The 14750-nt window shown below is 36.9% G+C and overlaps 1 protein-coding gene across 3 annotated transcripts in view; it reads left to right on the top strand.

The window, feature by feature from the left end:
- Window positions 1-14750, top strand: part of Scaper (S-phase cyclin A associated protein in the ER) — a 366940-nt gene that overhangs the window by 56937 nt on the left and 295253 nt on the right. For 2 of the 3 annotated variants that reach the window (XM_036192654.1, XM_036192653.1), the window contains exons 9-10: window positions 4446-4705; window positions 9519-9746. In XM_036192654.1, the coding sequence (XP_036048547.1) occupies window positions 4446-4705; window positions 9519-9746 (488 nt within the window). The remainder of the gene's footprint in view (window positions 1-4445; window positions 4706-9518; window positions 9747-14750) is intronic. The other variant, XM_036192655.1, reaches the window with a different exon arrangement.

Raw genomic sequence — 14750 nt, 5'->3', positions numbered from 1 at the left:
AAAAAAAATGATATCCAACTAGAGTACGTGGTGATACCAGAATATTAGAACGAATGTAAATCCATGTTGAATCACAATTTGTGATAAAACCATAGAAAATCTCAGATGCCCAATTTAAAGGCAACTTTCTCATAGACATGGATTTATGTGTGGGTGACATTAGGATTGGAATCAATTAAAAAGAAAAAAGCTTTCAGCAGCTGTTGGTTGTCCCTGTCTTTTTACACTTATCACAACTGTTTTGAAAAAATCTGAGCCAGATTTCAGTGTAAAAACTGAAAGATCAGAGAAGCAGGGCAGCCAGCCACAAGTTCTTACCTCTATGAAATCCTCAGCCTAAATAGAGAGTGAGTTCCTGTCTCCTCCTGCCTTATATTCCTTTCTCTGCCCAGCTATATCACTTCCCTAGTGCTGGGATTAAAGGTCTGTGTGCTACCACTGCCTGGCTCTATTTCTCTTTCAGATTGGATCAATCTTGTGTAGCCCAGGGTGGCCTAGAACTCACAGACGTCTGTCTGCCTCTGCCTCCCAAATGCTAGAATTAAAGGTGTGTGCCACCACTGCTTGGCCTCTATGGCTAACTAGTAGCTCAGCTCCCCACTCTGATCTTCAGGCAAACTTTATATGTTAGATCACAAACAAAATATCACCACACCATGTATGTACATGCATTAATTCAATCAGTACAGTAAACCCTCTCTTCAATCATTAGCCATTTGTATGTTTGGGGCACTTTATATTTTTGTCATTTTCAAATTCTTAAAAGGTTCTTTTCCCTAATAGCCTTCAATACTAAAGGAAGTTCTCTTGGGCCGTATCCAATCGTCCTTAAGGATATTTGATAGGAAGTTAAATGATGTTCAACACAGTAGGAAAAAGGTCCTGTTAAGCACTGTTAAGAATGCTGGTTTAATATTAATTCCTTGATATGGCTGTTCCTTGGAGTTTCCCTCTTTTAATGATTTGAACTGTTTAGAAGTGGCCACTCAACTTCCCAAGAGGCAATTGTCAGAGTCGTTTTAGTGTATGCTGCTTCAAGTGTGAAGCTGATGAACAGCCCCTGAGCAAATGGAGAGACTGGCTGTAAGTCAGCCTGCTGTTTTAAATCATCTGCCATTCAAGAATGCTTTATTCCAGCTATAAGGACCACTTCACCTGAAGCTGTGACTCCTTTTTCGGAAGGTCTGCACTAGACATGGCTGCCTCAGACAACTTGCACCAGCCTCTGCTGGTGACCTTTTCACCTGCAGCAGCTCTCACTAAGGCCTAGGTGGGAGAATAAATTACCCCTCCCCTTCAACGAAACCCCTGACAGTTGTAATTCAAAGCCTACGTTTGGACCTTATGCCAGACTTGAGATTGGTGTAGAACTTGGAGCAGTATTGTGAATGGTGCAAAAATATATACAGTCCTGCGTTTATATCCCAGCCCCTCCAGGTCATGTAACCAGTGGATCAAGCTGGTAATATGAGGAGGGGATAGTGGCAGTGTTTGTCGTGGTGGTAGCAACCACAACAATGAGAAGGCTATTGGGGAGTTATAGGGCTGGATAGTAGTCATCCTGATGACCTGAGTTCAATTTCTAGGTCCCATAGTGAAGGAGAGTGCTAACTCCTGAAATTTGTCCTCTAAATTGTCATGGGCACCACGCACAGACAACATACCTAATAAAACAAATATGGAGAGCAGTAGAGGGAGACTTCCACAATCAATCTCTTGCCTGAACACACTTGGACACGCACACGCACGTACCCTCCTTCACACACGTACCCTCCTTCACACACGCCTACACAGATACTTGCCCCCTGTTCTCTAAACACACAGAATTATAGGTTTTTTTCCCCTCTTCTGTCTGGGAAGATGACAGAAAAGAGGCAGAGTACTGTGTTCTAATCCTGTCAGGGTTTGGCTTGAGATTGTATTAGGTCTGTTACTCCTTTTGAGATTTCCATTGAAAACCCTGGGGGTATTCACAAACCCACTCCATCCCTGAGTTCCAGTTTTGTTTCCCAGCATTGTACAGTTGCTTCAGTTTTTGCTTAACTTGTTATTAACATTCCAGCTGCTGCTTTCTGTTGCGTTCTTGGAGTCTTGCCTTGTATATAGAAAGCTGAGGGGCTGTCAGGCACCTTGGGAAAGATTGAATGCAGATTTTTTTTTTCTTATTTTTCTGTAGTATCCCCCACTTTCTGTAAGGCTTTGCCTCTGGACTCTAATATCTGTTTCAGCCAGCCAGGAATGCTGGCTTTTGCTAGAACTCAGTTCACTGGACTCTCAGTCCCAAATGTCTTCAGTCAAAGTGCTAAGGTGCATGTAGGTCTGATGCTACCATTCCCTTCACTCAGGAATTGCAGTTCCTTAAGACATGCTTATGCTGGTTGTTTTCCAGTGTTTTAAACAGCTCGTTTATATATTTTGTCTAGTTTTTATGGCTGTTTTTGGCAAGAAAAAGGCCAATTTTCATTGAAGTTCTTTTTTTATGACCTGAGCTATTAAGTCTAAATACATATACATGGAACATTTACCCAAATTAAAATACACTGGGTTGTTAGAAAGTCTTAGGAAATTTCAGGTGACTAAAATAATTTGGGAGGTGGAGCATTACTGGTGAGATGGCTCAGTAGGTAAAGGGCTTGCTGCCAAGACTGATGACCTGAGTTAATCCCTAGGGTCCACAGGGTAGAAAGAGTGAACCAACTCTTGAAAGTTGGCCTCTGACTCCCATAAATGCACATGTGCACACCCTCCATAAAATAGAAATAAAATGTATTCTGTTACTAATCACATGGAATTAAATTAGAAGCAAATTGTAAAACCATAGCTGTATAATTCTGAAGAATTTGGGACTTTATAAGGTACTTCTGAATAATGTCAGAAAGGACATCTCAGTGAAAATTTGAGAAAGTGAATTGAATGAAGGTGAATGTTTAAGAACTTAGGAGATAAAGAAGAAAATCGAAAATACCCTTTGAATTTTCAAAAGAAAAGGTTAAGCCTAAGGAACTTAAAAAGAAAAATAGTTATAAAGTTAAAAAGTATTTTTCAAATAGATGAATAAAATGACCAGACTCTAATAATATGGATGAAGGAAAGAAAGAGAAATAAGGAATGTTGTAGAGACTGTACCAGTATTGACAATTAATAGGGTATTAAAAGCAGTATTATACCTCAGATTTGGAAAAATCATAAGAAATTAACAAAATTTTTAAACTATAACTTCAAACTTGCATCACAAGAATTAGAGAAGCTTGAAAGGACTTTATAAGTATCTTGAAACAAAATGTGAATCTGAAATACTTTTTCACAAAGAAGATCATAGGTCAAGATGACTGTACCTGTAAATTCTTCTAAATTGTAAAATAAAAATATCAAACCTTTGAAAATCTGTTCTAAGGGGAAAAGATTATATTTTATGATGTTGGCATAATCTTAGCATCAAGACCTAACATGGAACTTACAGGAAGGTTGTCTCTTGAGCACTAATATTAATATTCTATTCAAGCATAATGAACTTAATATTGTGATAAGTAATTCATCACAACCAGGTGGAGTATTTCAATTCTTCTTCAATTAGTGTATTGAATTGAGTTGAATGCAATTTTACTAATGAAATTGATAATACTGGAAAATGTATACATATAAGCTTGTGAAAGGGAGTGTAATTTTTAGTTTTTGTACTTTTGTTCTAACATTCTGTTTAGAGTAACTCAAACAGTTTAATCCATGATTTGCTGTTCTTAAACATTTATTATTATGGGGATAATTTATCAGTATAGTTTTCACTGAAGGTTCATTGAAGATGTAATTTGTCTGTACTGTTTTGTGTTTCCAGGAGGCCTTCGTATAGTTTTCTTTTGAATTCTACTTTTTACTTTCGTCAGCTGTTTGGTTATGTGGCAGTGTTTGTGTTGGCTGTCATGGCCAGTGGATTAGGTCCAAGGTTTCAGTAATGCTTTTCTTTCTTTTAAAGAATGAAGTGAGTAATTAATCATGGTTTGAAGTGGAACTGCTTAAATTAACTGGAAAATGAAATTTTTTGTTAAACTCTTTTAATTTTATAATTCAATTTTTCTCCTCTGTGTTTTTTTATTCATTTTATGATTTCTCTTTTAATTTGCATTATATTGAAATACAAACATGATATACTTAATAACATGTACTTTTGATAAAGTTAAGCATGACTAAAAATTGAATATAGAATTGATGTGATTCATGGTATTATTATTTTTGCTGAGTATACTAATAATATTAAAGATGTTTTCTGTTAAGAAACAGACTGAGTAAGAGTGCAATAATGTCTAGAATTTGCCTTAAAATATTTTTGGGAAAACAATTGGAAAGGAGAAATTAATAAAATCAGATTGGAAAACATTTCTATTTTATAGGTTTCCTGATATTTTTATCATATAAAGAAAATTGATTTATTTTCTTCCCCAATTGCGTAGAACGGAAAGATGCTGAAGGATGGGAGACTGTTCAGAGAGGAAGGCCAGTTCGTCCCCGATCCACAGCAGTGATGCCAAGAGTTTCACTAGTGACAGAAACCTTAAGATCAAAGGATGACAGTGATAAGGAAAATGTATGCCTTTTACCTGGAGAAAGGACACAGAAAGGTGATCTTGTTGAAGACAGACCTTCTGTTCTCGAATCTCTGTCCAAAGACTCATTACACTCTTCTAACCATCCTCTTGCAGAGAGAACTCAGGTAATGTATTCTGAAATTCTCACTGCTGTTTTCAAAGATGTCTGTGTGTAGTAGGATGTCTCACCTTTCCACTTAATTCTTCATTTTAAAAGTTGAGATCTTAGGGAAAGTTTAAGATTAGGTTGGTGAATCTACCCCCTACTTAGATTCACAGGTTAATGTTTATTACATTTTCTTTTTTTCTCTGCATGTTTGTCTATACTTTGCCAATATCAAAGCCATCTACTTTTATACCATTGCATGCAACTTCTGAAAACAGATATATTCTTTTATATAGCTATAGTATGAAGCTCAGTGAATTTAACATTTATATACTATCTAGTATATGGTCAATATTCAGATTTTTCTTATTTTTAATAGGTTTTCTACATCCCCCACCTCCACCCCATAATAAGTTTCTCTGTTGAGACAGTAAGCCAGATCAAGTCAAACTGAAAAAGTATAACAACAGGTATATTTGAGCAAAGCAACTCCTGGGTGGGTTCTCCAGTCCCAGAGATGGAGGCCAGAGAAGCTGTGCCCACAAACGAAAACAGGGAGCTTTTATAGGTTGCAGATAAGGGGTGATAATGTGTCTGCCACTAGCTGGGGTTGTGCCCAAATATGCTCAAAAGCTGAGCACTTTAGGCGGGTACCTGAGCAGCTGGCAACTTCAGAAGAGGAAGCTTCAATAGCCACCAAGAATGGGGAACTGGGCCTTTTGGTGCCTTTTCTTTGTTCAGAGATTCTCTGAGTAGGCAGGGTTTGGAGAGAGAAACATAAATGAGGCTTTCTGGATCATGCAGGGGTGAGCTGGAAGTTTCCAACAGAACACTTGTTTTAAGTTTTAGTATTATGTTAAAATTTTAAATGCTTAATTTTTTTAAAAAAAGATTGTACTTACTATTTGTGTGTGTCATGGTATACCTGTGGAGGTCAGAGGACAACTTACAAGGGCTGCTTTTCTCCTTCTGCCATCTTGGTTTGGCATTTCACCCCCTGAGCCATCTTGCCTACCCCTTTGTTTATGGGAGGGGTGAATTACTATGTAGTTCAGACTGGCCTCGAACTTAACTATTCTCCTGCTTCAGCTTTTCAGGGGTTAACATTGCAGTTCTATCCTACCATGACTGGCTGATTTGTTATTTGCTTTTTTATTTTGAGACAGTCTTGCTGTGTAGCCCAAGCTGACTTCAAACCCGTGATCATCCTGTTTCATCCTCCTGAGTTCCGGGACTGCAGGAATATGCTACTATTCAAGGCCCTACTGATCATCTTTGTAGATTATTTATTCCTGATTTAAGATGATTTTATTTAGAATCTTATAGTATGTTTGGTTTTGTTTCTTCACTGTTTTTCTTTTGTTTTCTTCTCTCTCCCTCCTTCCCCTCCCCCTCTCTTTCTCTCTTTCTCCCTTTCTTTCTCCCTTTCTTTCTTTCTCTCTCTTTCTTTCTTCCTTTCTTTCTCTTTCTTTCTCTCTCTCTCTCTCTCTCTCTCTCTCTCTCTCTCTCTCTCTCTCTCTCTTTCTTTCCTTTTCTTGTTTTTTTGAGACAGAGTTTCTCTGTGTAACCTTGCCTGTCCTGGAACTCACTCTGTAGAACAAGCCTGCCCTAAAATAACAGATCTACTTGCCTCTGCCTCCAGATTGCTGAGATTAAAGGCGTGTGTGCCACCACTGGCCAGCTTCTTTACTGTTTTTCATTAGGGACAGTTATTTCTTAGGCTTTTATGACTTGAAGTGTTTGGAAGACCTCATTGCAGCTTTTTTGTTTTGCTTTGCTTTGTAAACAGTGTTCTTTGTTTATTCATTTTTTGTCTATAGTTCAGTTTGTTTTATCTCTTTATGACAGAAATAAAGTGATTTCACTTACTGTCACAATGATTGTAATTTACCAGGTTTATTATAATTGGCTCAAATGGTGTTCTCTTGCTTCTTTTGGGGTTTAGTATCCTTAAAAAAAATGACATTGAGCTATTGAAATTGTTCTGCTTTAACTGTCACAAATGCCAATGTTAAGTATCCTTTTTGAAGTTAAGGTTCCTAGTGTTTCTTCTTTGACTTAAGAACTCATACACTTTTTAGATATTTATATACAATTTCTCATTCATTTGGTATAATTATTATGTAAAATTAATAATGACATATTATTATGTCATATTGTTATCAGAAGAAAGGATCAAAACAAATCATTCATAAAATAGTTTTTTCAGTTTAGACTACTATTTAAGTTCATCTTTATCCAAAAGGTATTTTCCTCCTTGGAAATAATGATCAACTTCTTGGTCTTGCTTTTTTCTTTTATTTTTCACTTTTTGGTATTGGGAAGTGAGCCTTGTAGGGTCATGAACATGCCAGGCAAGTGCTCTATCACTGAGCTACATTTTTTAAAAACTTTTTGTTTTGAGACAAGATGTTACCAAGGGGCTCAGGTTGGCCTTGACTTCACTTTGTAGCCCAGGCTGATTTTGAACTTGTCATCCTTTTCTCACCTCCTGAGCACCTGGAGCCAGTGTGCACTACCGAGCCTGGCCATGACAAGGCTCTACTATTACAGTACTCGTGATGTGCTAGAGCTCTTCACTGTATGTGTTTTATGTCTTCACGAGGTTGCAAGCTTCTTCAAGTGTTACCTTACATAATATTCTAATTTGAGATATGTAGAAAATAGTCATTATATATTTATTGGCTGTAACTTTAAGAAACTCGAATGCTTGGAGATACTTAGTGAAGAGATCTCCCTCCTTTTTCCCTTTCCTCCCTCTTTACCTCTCTTTTCCTTCTTTTATTTCCTCTCTCCCTCTCTTCTTTTTTCTCTCTTTCCATCCTTCCCTTCCCTTCCTACTTCCCTCTCTGCTTTTTATTTTCAAACAGGTTATTACATAACCCTGGTGGGCCTGGAACTTACTATGTGGACCAGGCTGCCCTGGAACTCACAAAGGTTCACTTGCCTTTGTCTCCTGAGTACTAGGATCAGAGGTGTGCGGCACAATGCCCAAGTCTTGCTGCTTTTGAGACAGGATACACTGAATGTAACCTGTGATTCCTATGTTCTTCCTGCCTCTACTGCCTTAGTGCTGGGATTCTAAGCATTTGTCTTCATGCCTGGGAAGAATTCACTTTTACATTTTACCTGCCATCAGGAATTTTACTGATGTGGCTTACTTAAAACTTTAACTTGATATGGAAATTAATGACAATTTGTGTATTGAAGTAAATATATCATTTTTTCCTTCCTTAGGGACTTGCTTATTCAAGTGTTTGCTTCTGGGTTTTTCTTGATTTATTGAACAGTTTATTAGAGCTGCAAATTTTTTCTTTTCATGTACACTAAATATATTTACTGTAACTAGAAACACTTTAGACATGTCTAAACATTTTGCTGTTTATGAGTTACCCAGATCATAGCATTATATTGCAACAGCCCACTCACTAGACACCATTGAACAGTGAAGAACTCTAATCAAACCCAGGGCCTTGGCCCCCTGGCCACACCCACTCTGCCTTCAGTCCCTGTACCTGTTGACTGTAACTAGAAACACTTTAGACATGTCTAAACATGGAAACTCTAGATCCTCATGTAACCTGGAGTGTTTCCTCCTTCAGGGGGCAGGCCAGTTGAGTCATGCTGACACTTCACTTCAGGGCAGTGTTAGAAAGGGCTGTCTCTACAGATCACAGTCCCTGGTGGCCTGGCAGCTGTCTATCCCAATATGCACCCTCCTCCTTCCTAATGACCCCGTCAGAGGAGCTGTGACCCTCCTAGACACTGAGCAAGCCCATAATGTTACAGTGTGAGAGCTTAGTTTGGATGCAAGTCATTAAGAAGTATTCATATTCTTCACTGTCACTCTAGAAATGGAGTCAGGGTATTTCTATCTTTTTTCAGCTTCATTTTATGGTTTAGCTTTGATTTCTTAGATAAATAATACTGAGTTTTTAATAAATAGTCAACTATGCTATAAACACCAGTAATGCTAATATAAATATTGTCAAGAAGATTTCAAACCATGGTGACTAACAGGTTAATAATGTTGATAACATTGTAAATAGCATGACGCAATTTAAATGATGTTTATGTTAAAATCAACACTTTGGATGCTAAGTTCTGACCAATAGTAGGATGTCTAGAGTAGCTTGTGAGATTTGGCCAAGTTTTATATTTTTAGAAACAGTTCATTAAACTGGGAACTTTATGGCTACTGCAATGTTTATTAATGCTTATTTAGAAGAGATGTGAGTATTAAATTCACAATTTTAGGTTTTAGTTCTTTGACTTGAAATATAATTGGAGTACAGCAGTTAGCATTATGAGTGTGACTAGATTTCTTGTGAGAGATATGAAATACTCATTAAAAACTAGCCTATTAGGGCTGGTGAGATGACTTAGCAAGTAAAGGTACTTGCTGCCAAGCCCAGTGACCCAAGTTTAATACCCAGAACCCACATTGTGCAATTAGAGAATCCATTCATGCAAGTTGTTCCCTGATCACACAGCTTAGTGACAAGTGTGTATATGTGTACGTATGCAGACATACATAATAAATAAATGTTAAATAAAAGCCAGTCTACTGAAAGAAATGTTGCAATTTATATAGCATCATTTCTAAGAGTACCAAAGATGATGCTTAACATATAGTGCGCATGCAGATAAAGTTCTGCAACTGAATGGTTTCCTTCCTTCTGCTGTGCTATGCTTCAGGGGCAGGGGAGACTTTTCTGTTAGGTGAGTGCTACTTCATAGTTGGTAGGTAAGCAGAACTAGCTTTTACAAAATCTAATATTTGGTACTTTTGAAAGTTGTCCCTGGTTTATTCTAAAAGTACGTATTTTTAGTTCACAGTGAGTATATTGGATGATGTCAAGAATTCTGGTAGTAGTCAAGACAGTTCAGTGCATACTTCTGACATACCAAGCGATCACAGTGATGCAGTATGCCTTGCTGTTACTCAACAAGCCACCACAGCTTTGCCAACAGATAAAGACAGAGCTCTGGCTGAGAAAGCAGGAATAGTGAATGAGACAGACCCTTCAGATATTTCAAATGTGAGTGCTGCTGACTTGGTAAGAACAACTTATCAGAATTCTGTACAACTATATTAAAAAGGAATAAATTTAAATAATGTCAATCTATATTATAACTTTATATTTTATAAAACTGGTTTTATATGTCAGTTCTTGTCAACATTTTTCTTACAGTAATGTTTTCATATAGTTAAGATTCTAGCTGATTTGTAAAGGGTGAAAATGGTAATATAACAGTTAAAACTTGTTCAGAATCAGTTTGTATGTGATTTGATCAAATACATTTTAGTCCAGGATGAAGAAACCAAACCTAGCTGGCCAGTGGTGGTGCAGGCCTTTAATCCCAGCGGTCAGCAGGCAGAGGCAGAGGCAGAGGCAGGCGGATCTCTGTGAGTTTCAGCCCAACCTGGTCTACAGAGCTAGTTCCAGGACAGCCAGGGCTACACAGAGAAACTCTGTCTTGAGAAACCACACGCACGTATGCATGCACATGATAAATAACCAGAAAGGAAAAAGAAAACTAACTCTGTACCAGCAAAGGCTTTTTCTCTAACATCTGGCATTCCCATATATGGAAAGGACACCTGCTGGTCTTTTGCTTTGCTTTGCTTTGCTTTGCTTTGCTTTGCTTTGCTGTGTGTGTGTGTGTGTGTGTGTGTGTGTGTTTTCAGCCAAGGTTTTGTGTACTGTCAGTTTGTTATGTAACTGAGGATGACACTGAACTCCTGACTATGTTTATACCTCCCAAGTGCTAGGATTGCAGAAGTGGGCCTTCAAAACCAGTTGGAGTTGGTCTTTAAGATGAAATTTATTTATCTTTAGTCCCAAATCTTTGAAAAGGCATTGATTATCTGTAGTTTTATGTTTTTGTATGATTACTTACTTTCTGCTCATCTATTCCTATTTCTCATTTTAGTATTATTACACCTCAACCCTGGGACTGATCCAAAATAATACTTAACTAGCTTTCCTTAAGTATGTTTTTAAAGAAATGGACACATATGTAAGTGAGATACATTATGATTCAAATTTTATTTTGTAATTTTTCCTTTGTGAACACACACACACACACACACACACACACATTTTGACCTTTCCTTTTGTGTAAGTGTGTATATGATATATATATATATATATATATATATATATATATATATATATATATATATATGCACATGGTATGGTTGTGCATGCACATTTGTGTGGACGCTGATAGTGTCAGTCTGTCTTCCTCTATTGCTCCCCTCCCTGACTGAGACAGGGAAGCTTCCTAAACCTGGAACTCCCAGGGTGGCTAGGACAGCTAGGCAGTGAACTCCGGGGATTTGCCTGTTTCTGTCACTCCCCTGCCCCACACTTCTGCTCCCAGGTTACTGATAGGAATGGCTATGCCTGAGTTGTGTGTGTGCTGGACACTTGACCTCAGATCCTCATGCTTGAGTGGCAGGTACTTTACCAAATGAACCGTTTCCTGGATCCCTCATTTTATTTTTTTCAAAGGCAATTATATATAATAATTCTTTTAAAATTGAATAATTGAGGATATCTGCAAGTGACATTAGGTAAAATACTACATCTTAGAGAGATGATAACAGAAACTGTAGTAGGGAATTATGGGAGATATCCAAGTGAAGAGAAGGAAGTAGGCATGACAGCAATAACAGAAGCCATGTTTAGGTTCCTTTAGCAGGTTGTGTAAGTTTGCCTGTTCCTGTGTCTTCTGTAATGGACTTTGAAACATTTGACATGATTAAGACCAAGCAAGTAATGACTTTAACGTAAGGTGTACAATTTGTCAGATTTATATTTTTAAGTCTCTGCAGCTAGAAAGCATATTAAGTTGTTTATCTTGTGATATGATTGTGGGGGGCTCTCATGGGTTGCTTTAGTAGTATCACATGTAGTTTCTTAAGTGGGGAGAAACAAAGATTTCTTGCAATGATGAAAAAACTGATTTTCATTTTGTTTCTCAGTACGATATTGTCATAGGACTAGTTAAAATAAAGCAAAAACCCAAATTACTTGCTGTTCACCTGCTTAACAGAGCCATGTCTAACAATAGACTGGGAATCTTTCTGAGTAATAGGGTGCTTGCTTGGCATGTGTGGGCCCCAAGTTTGAGCCTTAATTTTTTTTAAAAAGCCAAACTTTTCTACAGAGATCCCTGAGCCTTGGGAAGATTGTGAGAGCCAGAGGTTGTCAGTAACATCAAGAAAACACTGTTCTCCAGACACAACAAGGCAGCTGCACTTGTGAACCCATAGCAGTTGTGACAGCGTGCACAAGATTGTCCAAACTCCAGCACAGGGTGGTCGGGAAGAAGACATGAAATTCCAACACTAGCTCAGGATCTGTGGCTTTTGGAAGCTTCTAGGAGAGGGAGAGTCAGTTTTATTTAATGATGTGATCACATTTCTTTAATGAGGTCGACCACTTGATAGGGAGGCCCTATTTCCAAGTCTAGCTGGGCAACACAAACTCAATTTGATGGTAAAAGAAAAAAGAAGAAGAAATCCTTACTTAAGTGGGAAGGGATGGAAAGGTGGCAATGGGAATTTCATATACTTTATGAAATTCTTAAAGAATAAACATATTCTTGAGAAGATACGTTATTGATGTGCATTAAAATGTCTTAGTAAAAGCCCGTTATTGTGTCTAATGAATATATGCTAATAAAAACATTTGAAAAAGCTAACTTTTGCTAATATTATAATAATATACTCTTATAAATCTAGTTTCTATTGATTCTAACATTTTAGAATTGAATTTTCAAATTTTCTCGAAAAGTTGTTTAAAATAATAGTAAATTATTCATATCTCACCACCTGATATAAAGTTGTGTATGGATGCTTAATCAGTGTGTCATTCATAAGCTCTGGTATAAGATTTGAATCTCAGATTTTCATGTTTCAAATAGAAATATATTTCAATAAATATAAAATTGACTGAGACAATGAAGAAACAGTAGACCTATGTACTAACATACCTTTTGCAAACACACCCACAAACACTTTGATGTTTGGAATTTAGGTATTGTTTTTATGTTGTGTGGCACATTATTAACAGCCACTTTATGTAGGACTTTCAGGCTTCTAGAAGGAATGTATGATGCACACTAATAGTCTTTAAACTTCCTAACTCATTCTAGTCTTTGGGGACGGCCTTTGTGAGTTTTTTGTTTCGTTGTTGTTGTTTTTGTGTATTTTGAAGGGAGCCTGTTACTGAACGAGCAAGGGGAGCCCCAAAGATACAGATGGGTAGATTCTGTTCCAAATCACTTAAAACCTGGGGTTTAAGTGTTTGCAGATTGACATAATTTTATTGAGTTACAATTGATTTTTAGTAGTCTTTACATACTTAGTGTATGCAAATTGATGAACTTTTACTTGTGCTTATACCTTTGAAACCATCACTATAGCCAAGAGCCTGAACACAGTGAGGGCTACTCAAAGTTCATACTTAGTGTATGCAAATTGATGAACTTTTACTTGTGCTTATACCTTTGAAACCATCACTATAACCAAGAGCCTGAACACAGTGAGGGCTACTCAAAGTTCCCACATTCTTCTCTTCAACCTTCCTTCCAATCCTGCTTTTCCCTTCTTCCTCTTCCCCTGTATCCTCTTCTCCTGCTTCTTACTATGTTGAAGTTTGAATTTTCAGAATTTGATATAAATTAAGTCATATATTCTTTGTTTGGAATCTTTCAGCAGCATAGTTGTTTCTAGGTTCTTCCATGAGGTATGCGTAATAGTTCATTGCTTTTTCAGCTTCAGTAGTAGCTTGTTTTGTACACACAGTACAATGTTTGTTCATTCTTTTGTTTTAGACATCTAGGTTGCTCCTAGTTTTTGTTTTGGTTAGAAATGACATGAATACTGTCTCCATTTCTTTTCTTTTTTCTTTTTTGGCAGTACTAAGGATTGAAACAGGGCCTTGTGCATTCTAGGCAAGTGTTCTGCCACTGAGCCATATCCTTAGTCCTATTCATGAATCTTTGTGTGAACATGTGTTTTCATTTCACTTGGGAAAATATCTAGTTCAGTTTTGTTGATAATATCTTCATGTCTTCTATAGTCTTACTTATTTTCTGTCTTCATGTTCTTGTCATTTTAGAGACAGCTGTTGACTTCTCTCAATGTAACTGATTTTTTAAAATAAATTTGCGTTGTAATTTATGTAACATAATTTATCTATTTAAAGTTTAGAATGAAATGTTCTTAAAATATATTCGTAGACTTGTTTGTCCATTACCATAATATGTAACAGCATGCCATTCCCCTTAAGAGAAACTAGGTACCATCCCTGACCTGCTAACTTGCCCTCTGTGTCTGTTCTTTGCCTGTTTGGGATATGGCAGGAGTAGAATATGTACCTAATGCTTTAAAGACATATCCATGTTTTAGCTTATTTTTAAGTTTTAGTAATTCTTATGACCAAATAATATTCCATTGTATGGATATGCGATACTGTACTTTTCTATTCTTCAGTTGTACATTTAGGCCATTTTTATTGTTTGGCTATTAGCTATTATGAGTAACTACTTAAGTATCTGCATACAATTTTTATGTCTGTATGTTTTTATTTCTCCTCTATACATATAAAGGAGTTGCAAGTCTGGTGGTCCATATAAACTTGCATGCTTAACCATTTGGAGAACTGCTAGGTTTTTTTTTTTTTTTTTTTTCTAACGAAGTTACACAGTTATTTTTTGTTGCTGTTGTTGCTGTTCTTAGATCTCTTTTGTTTTTTAGCTTAGGCTTTGCCTCCTGTAGTTTGAAACTCCCTTAAGTTCATTAGATTTTAAGAGACTTGCATTCATGATAAATTGTTCCTTCATGAAGTGACCTTCTTTGTCCCTAGTGATAAGTTTTACTCTGAAATCTGGCTTTGATGTGACTATCTCAGTTTTTTTTTTTTTTTTTTTTTTTTTACTTTCTGAAATTAAAATATAATTACATCATTTCCCCCTTACCTTTACTCCTTACCGCTCTTCCCAACTTGCTCCCTATCTCAGGTTTTCTGTCTTTATTATGATGATTG

Source organism: Onychomys torridus, chromosome 7, assembly GCF_903995425.1.
Source record: "Onychomys torridus chromosome 7, mOncTor1.1, whole genome shotgun sequence".
NCBI lineage: Eukaryota > Metazoa > Chordata > Mammalia > Rodentia > Cricetidae > Onychomys > Onychomys torridus.
The sequence above is the reverse complement of the archived record's forward strand: the minus strand, read 5'-3'. Positions and strand labels throughout refer to the sequence as shown.